Source organism: Fusarium redolens, assembly GCF_020744475.1.
Source record: "Fusarium redolens strain MPI-CAGE-AT-0023 chromosome Unknown BKA55scaffold_3, whole genome shotgun sequence".
NCBI classification, from domain to species: domain Eukaryota; kingdom Fungi; phylum Ascomycota; class Sordariomycetes; order Hypocreales; family Nectriaceae; genus Fusarium; species Fusarium redolens.
Genome location: NW_025763666.1, coordinates 1,187,428 through 1,202,970, shown reverse-complemented (window position 1 = coordinate 1,202,970; position 15,543 = coordinate 1,187,428). Strand labels below are relative to the sequence as shown.

The following is a 15,543-nucleotide window of genomic DNA, read 5'->3' as shown; positions in this document are numbered from 1 at the left end:
GGTACTCAGCCACAGGTACGCGATGAGAGTGAGGAGAGTACTTGTAACAACTGTAGCTTGTCAGCCCTACTGCCCATCCATCCACAGATATTCGGTGAGGTGTAAGACAAGACACAGGTGCAGTGCCTGGATCTTTGAATCGTCAAAGTATGGAGCATTGAATTTACAGTGGAATTGATAAAGGCGAGAAATAAACCTGTAAGTCTGACTTAGTACCTAGATTTAAAATTGGGTCAAAGTTTCCATTATCATACGTAGAATGGATCTCATTAGTCGAGGTAAGCCAAGTCCATGCCCATGTGAGAATACAGACCCGTGAGGTTCAGCCTAAGGGCACGTCACAGGGTGCCCGCGTGTCCGGTAGTTCAGGTTCCAGTGTAACCTCCCCTACTAGCGCAGCGCATATTCTCCATCCACTGCCCTTGTCTGGGTCTGGGTTCGAGAAGTCCATTGAGACTGAGGAATATTGTCTCTTTTTCTGCGAGATACCAAGAAGATCTACACGAGTATGACATCAATCAGATCCTCACTCTTATAATCTCTTGCGCCATGTCATAATGATATAGCCTCTAAGCTTCTCTGAAGGACTTGTCCTTCCTTCGACTACCTTGGGTACTGCATTTCAGATTCTTTTAGCACCCCAGGGCCACTAGAAGCCCCCCCAAGCTTTGCTCCGCGGGTGCCTTCCTAAAGGTCATGAGCTAAGCTAGGGAAGGAACAGCCCCATCGTCAACCCAGATCACCAACGGAAAGAGAGCTCGAGTTCCAGTCCAGGCCATCTTAAAGCCTATGGTCGAGGTTTCCTTTTTTCCATTTCCCCATCTTGTTTTTACTTTTATTCTCCAACCTCTTTAATTCAACCTGTCCTTGGCATTTCACTCCACTTCTTGTACAATATAACTCTTCTCCCAGCACCTGCATTGTCTTCCTCCCTGACAGTCGTGGCTTTTGCGTGTTTGCTTTTGGCTTCTCACTTACAGCACCTCAAGTCCACTATTGTCTGTGGAGGAACCACCTCCACTGAGCTACCTACCTAAGTACCATAGACTACGACGCAGTACGTACCGGCTTTGACAGCACCTCAGATGAGGTGACAAGCATCCCTCACCTCACCTCCGATAAAAGTGCTGGGCGATAAGTCGCTAGAACACGGCCCCCCCTGGCGCCCTGGCTCTCCCGTCGACGCAGAGGCTTTGTTTCATTCCGCTGTCAGGGTACTCACTCATCAAAATTGGATCATTGTGGCCTGGACCAGTCAACGAAGTAGCGAAGCAGCGGCCTCTCCGGAAGGTACATGACCTTGTTCGTCTGTCTCTCCACCGTCTTTCGCCGCCATCTTGGCCGACCAAGCAGACGAGACTCCTTTTCAATCGCTCTCCCTCCCGTCGTCACAAGCAAACTATAGGAACCGCCGCCTTGCACAAGCTTTTTGCGATACACCGATCTTGTTATCTATTCTTCTAACCCCGTGTGTTTTTGAAAAGTGCTAAGTCGGCACGGCATCAGCTCCGAAGCTTATCGGCACCGGGTTATGAAGACGTGGGAGTCTTCCCTCAACTTGACTTGTACAAAGAGGTACTCTTTCACCTTGAACCAGCATCTGCTGCCGCCTCCGACTTCGCCGCCACTATTGAAGTTTTCATGTATACCGACCCAACGAATTCAGTAGTCCGAAACGTACCCATGAAATCCAGCTCAAAGTACTCGATATCTTCAGTCATTGTCATCAGTCCCTCCGCCGGCTCTCCACCGTCTTTTTCTCCGGTTCACTAGCAGGTACAGACTTTTTCACCTCTGGACCCTGAATTTTCCATATCTTCGACTGTCCATTCTTCTTTTCGTGCCCCTAACCTCGTGACGCGCAGACTTTATTCGTTCCTAAAAGAGGATTCGACCTGCAGATGTAACAAGACAGTCCCGAACACACTGTTACACTTACACGGCACCTGAACGGCTCTCGATTTAGTTCACAGCTAAAACCAATGCTCACGCTGAGCTAAGCTTTCTACTGCTTCACTGGAGTTTCACTCACCAAAGTTGTCTCGCTTCACCAGCACAAGGTCCACAGTTTATTACTTTCGCCGCTTTTTTGCACACGAGAAGCCAATTTTTGCGTCACGAGCTTACGAGTCACGAGCCATCTCGAGGTTTGAGGTTCCCTTTGCAACGGCGTTTCTTTCGGGGGGAGATAAACAACCATTGACCCACGCGAGAGGAACAAAATAAGAGCAGAGACAAAAAGTCTTGTATAACCTGCAGCTTCTGTGTGCCCTTAACAACTGTCAGCTGCTGCACCTCTCAGCCCAGCTTTGGTGTTGCCCGATTACAGGACCGTGTGAACAACAACTTCAGCGATCCAGAAATCGTTTACCAGCGCATAATCTTTTGCCTCGCTTTCAAAACTTCTAGCAATTGTGTCAGTAGTCCACGGCACCTGAATTGGCCAAAAGAACGAAAATCGGCCATTGCTGTTGATTGAGTGGCACTGTGCGTACCTGCAATCACCTAACCTCTGTCGATTCCACCATAGGCCCTTCATCCCTCACTTATTGTTCAATTTAGCGACCATGCTTCATATTTCTAGTCGTCGATAAACACCTCTACGCCGAAAAATCACTGGGCGGCATTAGCAGACGTGCGCTGTTCACACCAAGTGCATCTCCTGTCGTTGCGGAGGCTGCTGATGACTTCAAAATCCTCAAATATGGATTCGAATATGCCTATGATACTGCCGAAGGGCATTGTCATCAACTCCAAAAACATATATAAAGAGGTTGCTGATTTCCCTCTGGTCCCCCCTGACAAGGTTTGGGAGTACTGGCATGGTAAATTTCTTAGTTTCTCTTTACCATTGAATACTACTCATGCTTTCCTAGTGTACACGACCACATATAAGAAGCTTAAGGATCCGACGGCTTGCCGACTTGAAAACTTTTGGTGGCATGTCTGGGGAAGTGATCGCAGGTTTCTTAAAGGCAGTGCCCTGGCAAAACTCTACGAGGAGATCTCGGTTGGACCAACCTTTGTCCCCCTCAGAGGACCGCCGAATCGATGGGAAGGGCCTGATGTACGTGCCATTCATTGAGGTTGATTTTCTCACGATGACACCCATCGGCGACTAACACAACCTAGATACCCTCCCTGATCAAACATATTCTAGAAGCCGCCGAATCTCAGGCAACCCCACCACTACCACAAACTCAAGGGTCTCGCCCTTCGAAATCTACCGACTCAGCGTTAAGAACATTATCTTCAAGTGCCTCAAAGCCGCCACCCGCCCACCCAATCTTGAAAAAAGCCCGAGGGCCATCATCGTCGGGGCCCCGGCCGACGGCTCGCTTTGTATCACCCCATGAATCCGCTGACGAGGACGAGATCCCCTCCTCAGGAAGCACAGCTGCGACAGTGTCTGAGGCACCCGTGTATGTAACGGATCCGCCGAAGAAGAAAACGACCATTGTACCCCTTCAGAAGTTCACCCCCTCGTCTCCTGTCGCGAGTAAGAAAAGCGCTCAGCCAAGCAAATCAACATCAACCGCAGAACCGGTTGTTCGAGAAACCGGGGCTGGAAAATCGAGCGGGTCAAGGAATGGCGCGCTGCAGCGGCCCGTACCTCACATTGCTCGCACAAACGTGGAATGCGACCAACCGACCTCTATGAACATCAATGGCATGATCAGGGAAAGTCACACGATGAGCGAGAAGGCACGCGGAAAGCAACCAGCAGTCCCTGCTCGACCAGTTACATACAGAAACGAAGTCGCCAAGGACGTGATAGAGGAAGAAACCCGGCCATTACCCCCTAAAGATCGACCTCGTAGCATTCATCGAGAGAAAGGTGTGCTCCCCCAAGCTCGCTCTCTCATAAACCTTGCGAATCACGGATCACGAAGAGGGTCTGGGGCGTCTTCAAGGTCGACTATCGGAGTGGGATCTTTCGAGAGTGGAAGGAGTCAGGAAACCCCTCCCATGGCGCGATCTCATTCCCACGGCGGATACGATCAACCAAAACCGCACAACAACATTCGAGCACCTGGCCTCTTTACGGAGGCCACCTCATCGACATCCAACGTTGCGGTGACTGGCACAATCCTTGATCAATCTGGGTTTGGATCCACGTCGGACCTGAGTACTATCGATCATTCACGACCTGAACATCACACCATCCCCGTTGTACCACCACAACCCTCTATCCTCGATGCTCGTTTCACCCCAACTCCTCCCACTACAACAGCTAGTGTACCCCTAGGACGCACAAAAAGCCAGCTAACACTACTGCTTGAACGCGAAAAGGCACGAAGCGGCGACAGGCCGCGATTCAGAAACTAAAATATTCTTTGTACCCCGAAAAGCCATTTATGCCACCGTTATCCTGCGCCGTGGTATTGTCTCACCACAGCTATGTACACCATTTCTAAACAAGGGCTTATCTCATATACTAAGCAAAATGCTTCTTTCTTCAGATGACTTCAGGTGCATGGTCACGGAGTTTTGGGCGGGTGCATCAAAACATTCGCGGTCCGCATGCTCATTTGATATCTTGCCCAACTTCTTGCTATATGATGAGGAACTACTGGCTTAGGAGTGAAGGTTTGAAAGTCGCGCGTATGGTTCTTTAGATCCATGATCGAATTCAGGGGGCGAGGCGTTGACGGCAAAGCGGAAGACTCGATCTGGAGCGGCCTCTCGGCTAAAGGGTCTATCTCATGAAGGAAATGAACGGGAATTCGGCTGATACCAATTAGAGAACTAAAAGTAAAACATTGCAGATGCTACTGAGCTGCTTGACTTGATGAAAGCGATGTGGTGAGTGAATGTCATTGTGCTGGATCTTCAAGTTTCTTAGTTTCTATACTTGATCCAGGCAAAGAAAAGATACAACGTCAATACCTTTCTGGCCATATCACATACGGCACTACAGCAGGAACGAATTGTCTTACGATATCAATAGATGTTCTTCGGATCATGAGAAACCACCGTTTCGTTATTAATCTTTCATATAAAAGCTTCAAGAAAATAATTCTTGATAATATATGCCAAATTGTTGTCATGGGTCGAAGTACATAAAATACGCCAAGCTGCGGTGCATCGTACGGTAGGTGTTTGATAAAGTAAGCAGGCAAATATTTTGGGAATTGTGTGACCTTGTGCCTGAAGGAAATGTTCCAACTCTTAACGCTGATGTTGATAATACTGATATCTAATACTACTGCCACCAAACTGGAGGACTTGGGAAAAAATAGCTACTAGATATTACTCTTAATCTTTTTGTAATCCAAGGTTTGCACCGTATGTTTTGTCCAACCGACTTAACCAGTCATTCAAGGTAAGCCATCTAATCCGTTAATTAATACAAAAACTTCGGTGACGCGTTATAGAAGGGGATGGAATGAGAATTCGCTTTGTGAAGAAAGAGATGATGGAGCGAGTGTGTTATCTCAAAAGAGGACAAAAGATGTTGATGTGTGTAGTATAGTAATGGTACGAAGAAAAGGGGTGCCACAAGAAAGCGCAAGAATAGACGTCACTACTCATCAAGCTTGAACATCCTGCGCAGTGTTCCGAACTTCTTCTTCTTGGGTGTGCCGACCTCTGAGCCATCGATTGAAGCTGAGAGGCCATGATTGGCAGCACCAATTTGGCTGTGGGAAGTACTGCGACGCTTGAGAAAGCCTGTCTTTGTTGTTGGGGAGGATGGAGAAGGGCCCACACCGCCAGCAGTAGATGGGCGCTTCTCTTCGTCAACGACGTATGTGTTTTGAGAGCCGTCGTCGAACTGATCCTCCTCTTCATGAGTGTTCTGATGGTCCTGGAGAGGCCAGTTTGCTCCGCGCTTGTGTAGACGCGAGCTGTGTGCCTGGCTCTCACTGTTGCTTCGAATAAAAGCAAGTCGTTCTGGGCCTCGTTCCAGGTGTGTGTCCCGGCGCGATGCGCTTTCACCCGTGCTTCGAGAGATCTTGTCAGCAGGATCCTTCTTGCGACGCAAAATGGACGACATAAAGCTGCCACGGCGTTTATGACCTAGCCGTCCGCCTGTTATCTCAACGCTGTTAGCCTGCGGCGCAATCGCGTCTCGTCCCGAACCGCTTCGACTCAATGTTGCCCGAGGGGCTGCGTTCGCCGTCCCATTGGAAGCAAGATTCTGTCGAGGTTGCTCTTCCTCGTCATCGCTGTCGGGAAGATCAGGAGAGTCTTGAACACCTGCACGGGCAGGCGGGACTCCCGTGGCGGCGGCGGCGGCATTGTTTGACGCCGAACTGCGCATTGTTTTGGGTACGCGTTTCTGCTTGGGGAGCGGTGAAGGGGTATCCTCGTCACTTGAGTCGACAAAACGACTTCTGAATGCTGGGCGGCCCTCATCCTCATCACTCGAATCATCGAAGCGGCTACCGCTCTTGGATTTCTTCCCCTTGGAAGAGCGGCCAAAGCCAGAAACCCGCATGCGAGAGGACCCAGCATCACTGGACTCAGTACGTAGTGACTGACGCATACGGCCGCCCATCATAACTGGAGGGGGAGAGCTAGTGTTAGAATTACGGCGGAAAGCTGATCCTGTAGGTGACAGAGATCGAAGGCTGAATCGACTGCTACCCCTTGCACTTTCTGGTGGAGGTGCTGATGCCGCTGGTTCCTGTGTACTTCCTCTCATTGTCTTACGGAAGCCGAAGCCTTCTCCGCCGCCAACCTTTGCACGCCGGAAACTGCTTTCGCTTGAGTCAGATCCTCGGCGTGTAAGGGTTGGCTTCACAGTAGATCGCATAGTAGGACCCCTGTCTTCAGAATGCGCTCGACGCTGTGATTTGACCGATTCTGACGTGGTCGCTGGTTGATAAGAAGTTGGCCGACCACCATTTCTCTGAGTTGGAGCAGTATTGTGCCCATTAGCCGCAGAACCATTAGTCCTAAGTGACTTGCGCATCGCAACACCAGTCGTAGTAGTCTCAGGCTCTTCACGAAGAGACTTGCGTAAATGCCCATCGTGTGAGCTCTGAGGGCTCGAAGGAGCAGCGCCGGATCTCATAGATTTGCGCATGCCGCCAGTTTGAACTGGTTCGGGATGACTGACTGTTGTAGCCTCGCTAGCCCGCATTGATTTTCGCAGTTTGGCACCTCCACTCTGCTTTGCTTTGTCGAGAACTGGTGACTTAACACGAGGCTTCTCAACCTCATCACGAGCCCAGCTAGTGCCTGGTTGGATTTGGTACACCCTGGTTGGATTACGAAGCTTTTCTGAGACAGGTGCATCTTCCGAAGTCCCCATAGGCTCTTGCACAGGCTCTTCCACAAGCCTCTGTTTTTGCTTCGCTTGGGTCTTTGTCTTGGGTTTTGAGCGTTGTACTGCTTCTGCTGGAATGTCTTCCTCGTCAGATTCTTCCATGGCCTCCTTCTCAAGCTGGCGTCTGTCTGTTGGGCTCAAACTTCTCCAGTAAGCCTTTGCTGTTTCCCAATCACTGGGCGTTTGAAGGGGTTTCTGAGATGGAGTCTTAGTGGGCGTGGATTGCTGAGACGCATTGGTTTCCTTAGATTTTGCAATGGCCTTCTCAAACACCTTTTGAGAGAATGCTGATTCGACTGGGCTGTCGACTACAGCATCAAGGGACAAGAAACCATCGCCTTCCATGTCAGAGAGATCCTCGTAGGCGTCACTGTAGATGCTGCTCCCATCTGACTCCTCTGACTCTTCCTGGATGTCATGCATCTGAGAGCTTGAAGACACTGCGCTGGTGGAATCGAAGGACCGACGAGTCGCAATTGGCGCGGGCTGATCAACACCTTTAGGTGGTTGACTTGGGCGAGGCTCTGACGAGGATACCTTGGTGTCCTCGGAGATTGCCCTCTCACTGGAAGGATTACTCGGGCCTGTTGGAAAGCCCCCTGGAACATCAAAGAAGTCTTGCGGCGACTCTGCCTGGTTCTCATCGGGGATTCGGGGACTAGGTTGTATTATCGATATGGTTGGTATGTTGTCGCTTGGACTGGACTTGGCCAATTCACTCTCAGCGGGGCTGACCGGGTTGCTAATAGTTGTTTGGGTTTCGGATACAGGTTCGGCAGAAGCTTGGGATCTTGATACATCGCCTGATTCGGATTCGTCATCAGAGCTCAGGTCACTGTTGCTGATATACCCTTGGCCATCAACAGATGTGACCACAGGGGGAAGTGGTTCCCGGTATCTGGAAGTATTAGCTTCGTTGCGAGAGGCCTGTTCCTGTGCCAAGACCGACCCAATAGCCAGATCACTTGACTGCGCCAAGTCTTGGGCAGGCGCCTTGTTATTCGATTCTGAAGGTAATGAATCTGTAGCTGGAAGTGAAGCCGATCTCTCCATAGGGCGAACCAAAGGTCGCTCCTCAGGCTCCCTGACCTTCTTCTCGCGAATACTCCCAAAAGAGGGGAGAGCAGGACGAGGAGTCATAGTTTCGTCCTCGTCCAGAGTTACTGAGTCTCTTTTGTTCCGCCCGATGATGCTATGCCAAGACTTCCTTGACTGTGGGCTGGCAATTTGTGGTGAATCTGTATCTGACGATGGAACAGACTCTCCGATAACAGCCGTATTTCCGTCATCGAAGCTCACCCTGACGCTCTTCTTCCGTGAAAGTTCTACTTCTTCACGCCCAGCCATACCTGACCAGGCAGCAGACGCATCTGAGCCATCTTCTGAGGGAGATGCATCCCGAGGACTTGAGTACTTAAGAGCGGATTTTCGTGGCGACAATGACCTTGGAGGCGGCTCATGCCTAACGAGTAGCTGATCGGTCTTGGGAGCAAAATGGGTTGTACGGGCAGGGCTGCGAGCAGGACTTTCAGAATGCACTCGATTTCGGCGCACAGTCTCACTGGGACCTGAGATTGGTGTAGCTTCCTGTGCCTGTTGAGGTGGCGAGGTTGATTTCACAGGGATGGCATCAACTCCATCCATCGGGTGTTCGTGGGTACTCGGAGGCTGGGCAGCCTCACGTTGTTCCTCCTCCTCTAGTTCAGGGTCTTCATGCACTACAGAAGGACGCTTTCTAACCGACGCTTCGGGCTTCGTCACTCCTGGTGGGCTTACAGTAGTCTGATTCGGATGCCTCGGCGTCTCGACATCTGGCTCTTGTTCTTGTTGAATTAATGTTTGCCCGGTTAACAGATTGGAACTGGTGTCAGGCTTCGCCTCACGCTTGGTTTCTGGCTCAGATTCGAGATCTGACTCGAGCTCAGATTCAGGGTCAGCTTCTGGGCGACTGGCCTGCTTGAGGTGCTCAGGCTGTTGGGTTGTCGCGACGTAAGTATCCGAAGGACTTCGTGGGCTTGCGACTGCCTTTGGTGGTGGTGATGCTGGTTCGACTGCAGTGCCCTTGAGTCTTCCGACGGTGCCCTTGGACAAGTGAGTGCCAGTCCTGGATCCATCATGCTTTTGCTTGCGAACGGGCTTCTCTGATGCATCACGGACAGTTTGATCTATCATTAAAAGTTGTGCCTGAGGAACCATCCGTCGCGAATTAGGGTCGTATACCATGGCATTGCTTGATGGACTTGGCGACTCTGTCATGGAACGAGGATACGAGAAATTGATAGAGTTCGGGCTGCTTGGTCGTATATCTGCAGATGCCCGTTTATCAGCCACAGGGGCGCGACGCACGTTAGACAAATCGTTCCCTGTAGCTGCTCCAAACCATGAACCTTGAACTTGGCCGTTTTTCATCTTTTGGCTCGCCGTTTGGAAATGTTGCGTTTGCAAGCTTGTTGCTCGTTTGTGGGTCGAGCTCTTCGGATTGGCCTTGTTGTGCTCATGCTGGGGGATCTTGGGCACCGGAGGAACATCTTGAGCTTGTGGGGCAGCGACCCGTGCTGGTGAGGGTGATGGTGATCGAAAGGTCCGTTCTGTCATAGAACTTGCGCTCGGTGATCGATGCAGTTCCCGACTCCTCCTGTCCCGACTTCCTGTAGACGAGACGGAAGCGCTCCTCCGCGCAACTCGTTTCGATTGAACCTGCGATACATTGGTGGGGGTTGTAGGTCGAGCCTTGAGAGCTGCAGCCGCAGCAGCTGATGACAGAGATGGCGTTGATTCACGCCTTAGAAAGGCCGATGCGGCGGCTGTCGCAGCGTTGGGATTGGCAGTCTCCCGGGTCAACGGCTGAGATGAAAGCGCCATGTTAGCAACGTAAGTGTAATTGCGAAGAGGATGGAAAGGAAAAGAGAATTGGACCAAGAGAGGGAGAGTCGCATGAAGGGATAAAGGTCAAAGACAACAACCAAAGACAAATGCGGCAAGTCTCAACAGGTGAGCTTAAGTTAATGGCTTTTGCCTACCAGGGCGGGTTCCGTAGCGGGCCAAAAGCCAAAAGCCAAAACCGGTTTTATAGGAGCCGCAATAGTATAGTGAAGTGAAGTACTGCGCAGAGGAGGAAGACGGGCTCACCTGAGTGGGAGGACGATGCCTCCTTGAACCTCCAAACATGATGGGCTGGTTTGAGCTTGACTAGATCGAAAGCGGCGCAAGGCCAGCTCAGCTCAACAGACGGCTTGCATCAAGACCAAGGCCACGGAATTTCGGAGGTTAGTGAATAATGACGCTGAGATGTGAGTCAAGGTAGTCGTAGTAAGAAATGCTCTGTCGTGTATACGTCAGGATTAAATGGGATGGGATGGGTTGAGACGGAAATTAGTCTAGGGCTGCTAAAAAGTAGTTTGAGGAAGACTCCAAGGACGGAGACGAGGGAGGGAGGTTCCATGTCCATGCTCATTAGAGACCTGATGACGACAGGTATGAAGCCACTAACACTAGCCTCAATTAGCAGACCCCACCTACGCTAGCTTCTGGTATGTATTGTTTTTATTCTGGTGGTTCCAGGGCGCATTGCAGATGGAAAATCAAGGGTCCAATAAGCTAATTGTAATGACTTTGCTTGAAGTGATAACCATGTCATGTCATCTATCCAACTACGTACCCGAAACACGGAAGCCTCCTGTTACTCCCAGTCCACATAGACCAACACGTGGTTATCATCGTACAGACTTGTCTAACACAGTACACATTGGATACAACAAACCTCAACTTTCCGGTTTTTAGTAGTGCGATCACAAAGAGACCCCCGTCTGCTGCACAGATCCATCGATCAGTAATTCAAATTGTAGATCAGTGCCTTATCAGGTCCCGTCTCGGCAGGCCTCCAGCTTCTAGCTGCCGAGATCTACAAGATTGCTCGGCGGAATAAACATAAACAACCTGGGGGATAATCTTGCTTGGTTCTTATGTAGGTCGCTTGACCTGAGGCACGCGGCTCATTCAAAGCAGTACTGACCCACTGAGGGACTGTGGTATTGTCCTGTATCGGGATTCGGATGGAACCTGGGGACAATGGGAGTAGCCAGAGGACAACAAGACCGTAAAACATCCATACTACGTAGAAGCAAAGACATTGCTCAGTGCATGCGTTCAATCAGTTTTACAGAGCACTCTTTACTGATATCACCAACAGAAAACAACCGCTCTTGATCTACTCGATTCTTAACCATGCTATAGCCCCATCTCTCCGCATAACCAAGATCAAAACCCACCTCAAATCTCCAGCTGAACTAAACAGTCTTCTGACGTCACAACCTGACTAGGACGTTTCAATCGTAGCCGAACCTCTTTCATGCAATTTTGCAGCATTTGTCTGTGCACATTGAAAGGTTGGGACAGAAAAGCAATGTGTGGTTAAGAAATGTTGGAAAAGCTAGGATATCCCTGTTATCACAATGTGACTGCTTGGTCTGGCTGATTGAAACCAAATGCTGTTTGCGGTGGCACAAGCTGCAACATTCCTAACTATTCCTATTCCCTATCCTTAAACCAAATGCCACTTTCGTATCGTTACTGAGCCGCCTCCCCACCGAGTGGCTCAGTCTTTTGTTATCAACGCTTTCCCCAATAGTAAGAAGCAAGGAGTTCGTCGTAAACAGGGACTGCCCCTTTCTTCGTCTTCAATAGCAAGAGTGCCAAGTGCCCACCAGACTCAGGTGTATCCTCAGAGTGTCTTGGTTCACTGATATCTTCTAGGTGTACCTGCCCCTTTATAGCCTTGTTGGTCGACGACACACCCCCGATCATCAAGGCTAAAATAGGGAGTCCCGCGATTGCTGGGAGCAGCCCCTTCCACTGAATCATGCTTGCAAACTATGATGACTGGACCTCAGTCGGTATGTCTGGCCCAGTGCGATCTCCTGCTGAATTCGGGAAATGGTTCTCGTCCTCTCCTGACTGATTTGAATGGTTGTGGTTCATGCCCATAGATGTGCCACGCTCCTGAGGCGGGGTTTGGGCGGTAGCGTTCTCTCCCCGAGACGCAGACTTTTTACCGCCCTTTCTGCCCTTCCTGCTTTTCTCCTTAGCCTTTTCGAGGAGTCGTTTGCGATCAGCTTCTTCCTGTCGGCGTCTGCGGTCCTTCATCTCATACTGTCGGATCAATGCTCTGGGTGGTACTCCAAATATCATCTCGTACTCGCAGAATTCGCATATCCACCCGTTAGCTGTCTTGGCGGGATCGTGTCGCGCCTCTTGACGACGACGCCGTGCAGCCCTTTCCAGTGATCTGTCTAAACGTCGTTTGCTGTCTCGACGAGAACTTCCGGAGCCTCGACTAGCTGCAACGGAAGACCCATCATGATGAGCAACACTGCCAGGTGGTAGGGAGCCAGGACCAGCCTGAGTCGACATGCTGTGCTTACTCGCGTGACCTGGCGGCTATGTCAACAAGTGGAAGTCTCGATTATGCAATATGTACTCACCGGGCCACTGAATAGTGCCAGGAACTTGGAAATCACAGGTGAAAGTAAATTGGGTCGACGCTGGAGTCGATTTTGTTGCAGTAGAATGCTGCTGAAGCAGACTCACGTTCTCCTGTCCCTGAGGTCGAAGTTTCTCGGCGTTTGCGATGGCATTTGATATTATACCACTGCCCTCTTGCTCTGAGTTTGTGTCAGCAGCCGGAACTGAGTCATAAATAAAATGCGCAATTATTGAAAGAAACGGAGATCAAGGAATGAGGGAGAGAGAATCCCATCAGCTAAGCGGCAGTGCAAGTCGTCGCTGGAAGGAGTGTGGAAAATGATGTGCAAGTTTCCGTTCCGTTTTATGCTGTTAGCCGAAAGCGATGAAGGATAGTAGCAAAATCTCCAGGCACAACAACCTGTCCATAACGAAAGGCGATTCGGCATAATAGGTTCAGAAGCTCCGTTGAATGTCTACGCTGGCGACAAATCCACATGTGGGAGTTTGAAAACACAGCAACAGAGCATGAAAAAAAAGTAAAAGGAAAAAGAAAAGAAAAGAAAAGAAAAGAAAAGAAAAGAAAAGAAAAGAAAAGAAAAGAAAAGAAAAGAAAAGAAAAGAAAAGAAAAGAAAAGAAAAGAAAAGAAAAGAAAAGAAAAGAAAAGAAAAGAAAAGAATTGACGTACCGCCCGGAGCCCACTGAGATGCTGTGACTTTTGAGCCTCGTCCAGCCCACGCATTACTGTTGCCATCAGACAACGCCCGCAGCGGGCTTCTGCCGTTCCTTGAACGCCCAAGTCTGCCCCTTCCAGGTCCTGAGATTCCCTGGCTATTGGATGAAAAAGTGCCGGTGGTTGGATGTGAAGCTGAATGGGAGAGCGCTCGGTCGTTGTGTGATTCATTGGTAGGAGAATGTCCTGCACCAGCTGAAATGGCAAGAGAGCCTACCTCATTATTCAAGCCCTGAGTCCCATTAATCAAAGGGTCCCCCATAGAAGGAATTTTCCGCTTCTTCTTGTTGTTTGTGTTCTCAAATACATCATAACCATCCACAGAGGACGTTGCGGAGAGCGGCGGTTGCGGATTAGGGATATCGGGCTTTGAAGATCGTTGAGTACCACGAGTCAAGATCTCGGGGGGTGATCTAGTAACGAGAGTGCTTCGCAAAGCCGGCTCATCATCATCGCCATCTGCCAGCCCCAACCCATTTCGTCGAGGGGTATAGTTGCGCCCCTCCTCCGCTCGTCGACTTTGTTGGGCTGGGCTTGTAGAACATGCCCTTGGTGGGCTCCCGTCTTCCCTGAAGTTGTATGGTGGGTAATAAAAGAGAGGCGTAGTTTCGTCAGTTGAAGGAGGATACGTTATCGTCTCTACGGTCCCAGGTGAGAGCTTCTCGCGCAGTCGACGTTTCGGTAACGGCCGAATCGGTCGGTCTGGGAACAGCGACGATACAGTATCTGGCGACATGTTGAGATTATGACCTGCGCGTGAACGAACATTTCTCGTTAGCACGTAGATCACCAGAACGATGAGGAGAATCGCCACAATTAAAGCGAACTTCGACATGGCGGCAGATGGTGATGGAAGGTTTGTTGGCACCGTCAGAAGCTGCTCAGCCCCGCTGGCAGTTGAAAGCAGTTGCAGAATCAACACCAGCTAGATTGGCAACCGACGGGCCAAATGCAAAGTAAACGAAAAGCGTACCCATCGAACATTTTATAGGATCTGTTCTAGACAGCGAAAAAGATGACAGTCGAAGGGCAAGCGCTGCCAAACGAGGGGTCGGAGCTTGTACAATTCGTTGGCGACAAAACAGATTCAATACTGCAATACCACTTATACAATCCGTAGAGAAAATCAAAACGGTGATTTGCAAAAGACTGGCTTGTCTCTTCAGAGCTCAGAGGGGTAAACTTGGTTCGGTCGGGCTCTAAAACGTTCTGTGTGCGGGTCAGAACATATCGTCGATATCACGACTGAGTGTTTGGCACTGGCACGAGTACCAGCTTGCACCAGCTCGGCCTCGTTTCGTACTTGTATCGATTCCTGTAGTAGGTATACGAATGGCTGCCAGACTCGCTCGCTCGTGGTCGCTCAAGGCCGGGGCTCGCTTACCCAGTCATGGACGGGGTGATGGAGGGGGGGGTTCGCGGACACGAAGGGACGCTTTTATATGAGCGCAGACGCCACAGTAGGCACAAAAGGAGACAAAATTTATGAAGCAAGAATTACCAAAGCGAGTAGCCAGAATAGCACAATGCGAAGTCCGATAACGCCCTCAAGGTTGCTGTATTTGAGTGTGATTGAATCACCAACTATCTGTGGAGGTGCTAGACAGGGCCGTTGGGAGGTGGCGGGTTAGGTAATCAGCCTGCCGCCTACCTAAAATAGTATTGACCATGACTGTCCCGCCTTCCCGTCATCTCCAATAAGAAAAAAAGACGATTGTGATTGGTGTTTACGATCTTGAGCTTCAACTGTACATTTTCTTCTATGTGTAGTCCTACCTATCCTGAGTACCTAGTATATTGGACTAGAGCACTGTGAAACTGTTTTGTGGTTACTCGAGGTGTCATCAGCTGCAGACAGGGTATTCAATATTTTCCTGATGTCACTCGTCAGGAGTTGCAGGGCATGCATGGTAGGGCAGTTAATATGGAAACAGCCTTTAAAGAAGCGGAAACGAACCGCTCTCGGAGTTTCTCATACTGGAGCTGGCCAATAGCCTTCTGATCACTAAGTTCGAAACTTAGCACCTGTGATGCGCTGCACCTCAGTGATGAGTGGGCACTAATGCTGCCCTG

General features: G+C 50.1%; 3 protein-coding genes across 3 annotated transcripts; 1 reads left to right on the top strand and 2 right to left on the bottom strand.

The window, feature by feature from the left end:
• Nucleotides 1-2,704: 2,704 nt before the first annotated feature.
• On the top strand, nucleotides 2,705-4,329 carry BKA55DRAFT_590463 (uncharacterized protein; the record flags this gene model as incomplete). The annotated part of the gene is made up of 3 exons (XM_046195095.1): nucleotides 2,705-2,825; nucleotides 2,877-3,067; nucleotides 3,133-4,329. The coding sequence occupies 3 exons, from the start codon at nucleotides 2,705-2,707 to the stop codon at nucleotides 4,327-4,329; spliced, it is 1,509 nt and encodes a 502-aa protein (XP_046053807.1).
• Nucleotides 4,330-5,289: 960 nt separating this feature from the next.
• On the bottom strand, nucleotides 5,290-10,535 carry BKA55DRAFT_232735 (uncharacterized protein). The gene is made up of 2 exons (XM_046185281.1): nucleotides 10,406-10,535; nucleotides 5,290-10,120 (listed from the first exon to the last, which is right to left on the bottom strand). Exons 1-2 carry the CDS (start codon nucleotides 10,442-10,444, stop codon nucleotides 5,528-5,530), a joined length of 4,632 nt encoding a protein of 1,543 aa, XP_046053806.1. The 5' UTR covers nucleotides 10,445-10,535; the 3' UTR covers nucleotides 5,290-5,527.
• Nucleotides 10,536-12,145: 1,610 nt separating this feature from the next.
• BKA55DRAFT_590461 (uncharacterized protein) lies at nucleotides 12,146-14,206 on the bottom strand (the record flags this gene model as incomplete). Its single annotated transcript, XM_046195094.1, has 4 exons — nucleotides 12,146-12,712; nucleotides 12,757-12,816; nucleotides 12,863-12,960; nucleotides 13,426-14,206. The coding sequence occupies 4 exons, from the start codon at nucleotides 14,204-14,206 to the stop codon at nucleotides 12,146-12,148; spliced, it is 1,506 nt and encodes a 501-aa protein (XP_046053805.1).
• Between the last annotated feature and the right edge of the window lie 1,337 nt (nucleotides 14,207-15,543).

What these genes read in the sequence shown, in the direction of transcription:
- BKA55DRAFT_232735 (XM_046185281.1), bottom strand. Translation starts at nt 10,444, where the DNA reads ATGTTTGGAGGTTCAAGGAGGCATCGTCCTCCCACTCAG. An exon ending in GGCATCGTCCTCCCACTCAG is followed by an intron (nt 10,121 to 10,405) that starts GTGAGCCCGTCT and finishes CTTTCATCTCAG; the next exon opens with CCGTTGACCCGGGAGACTGC.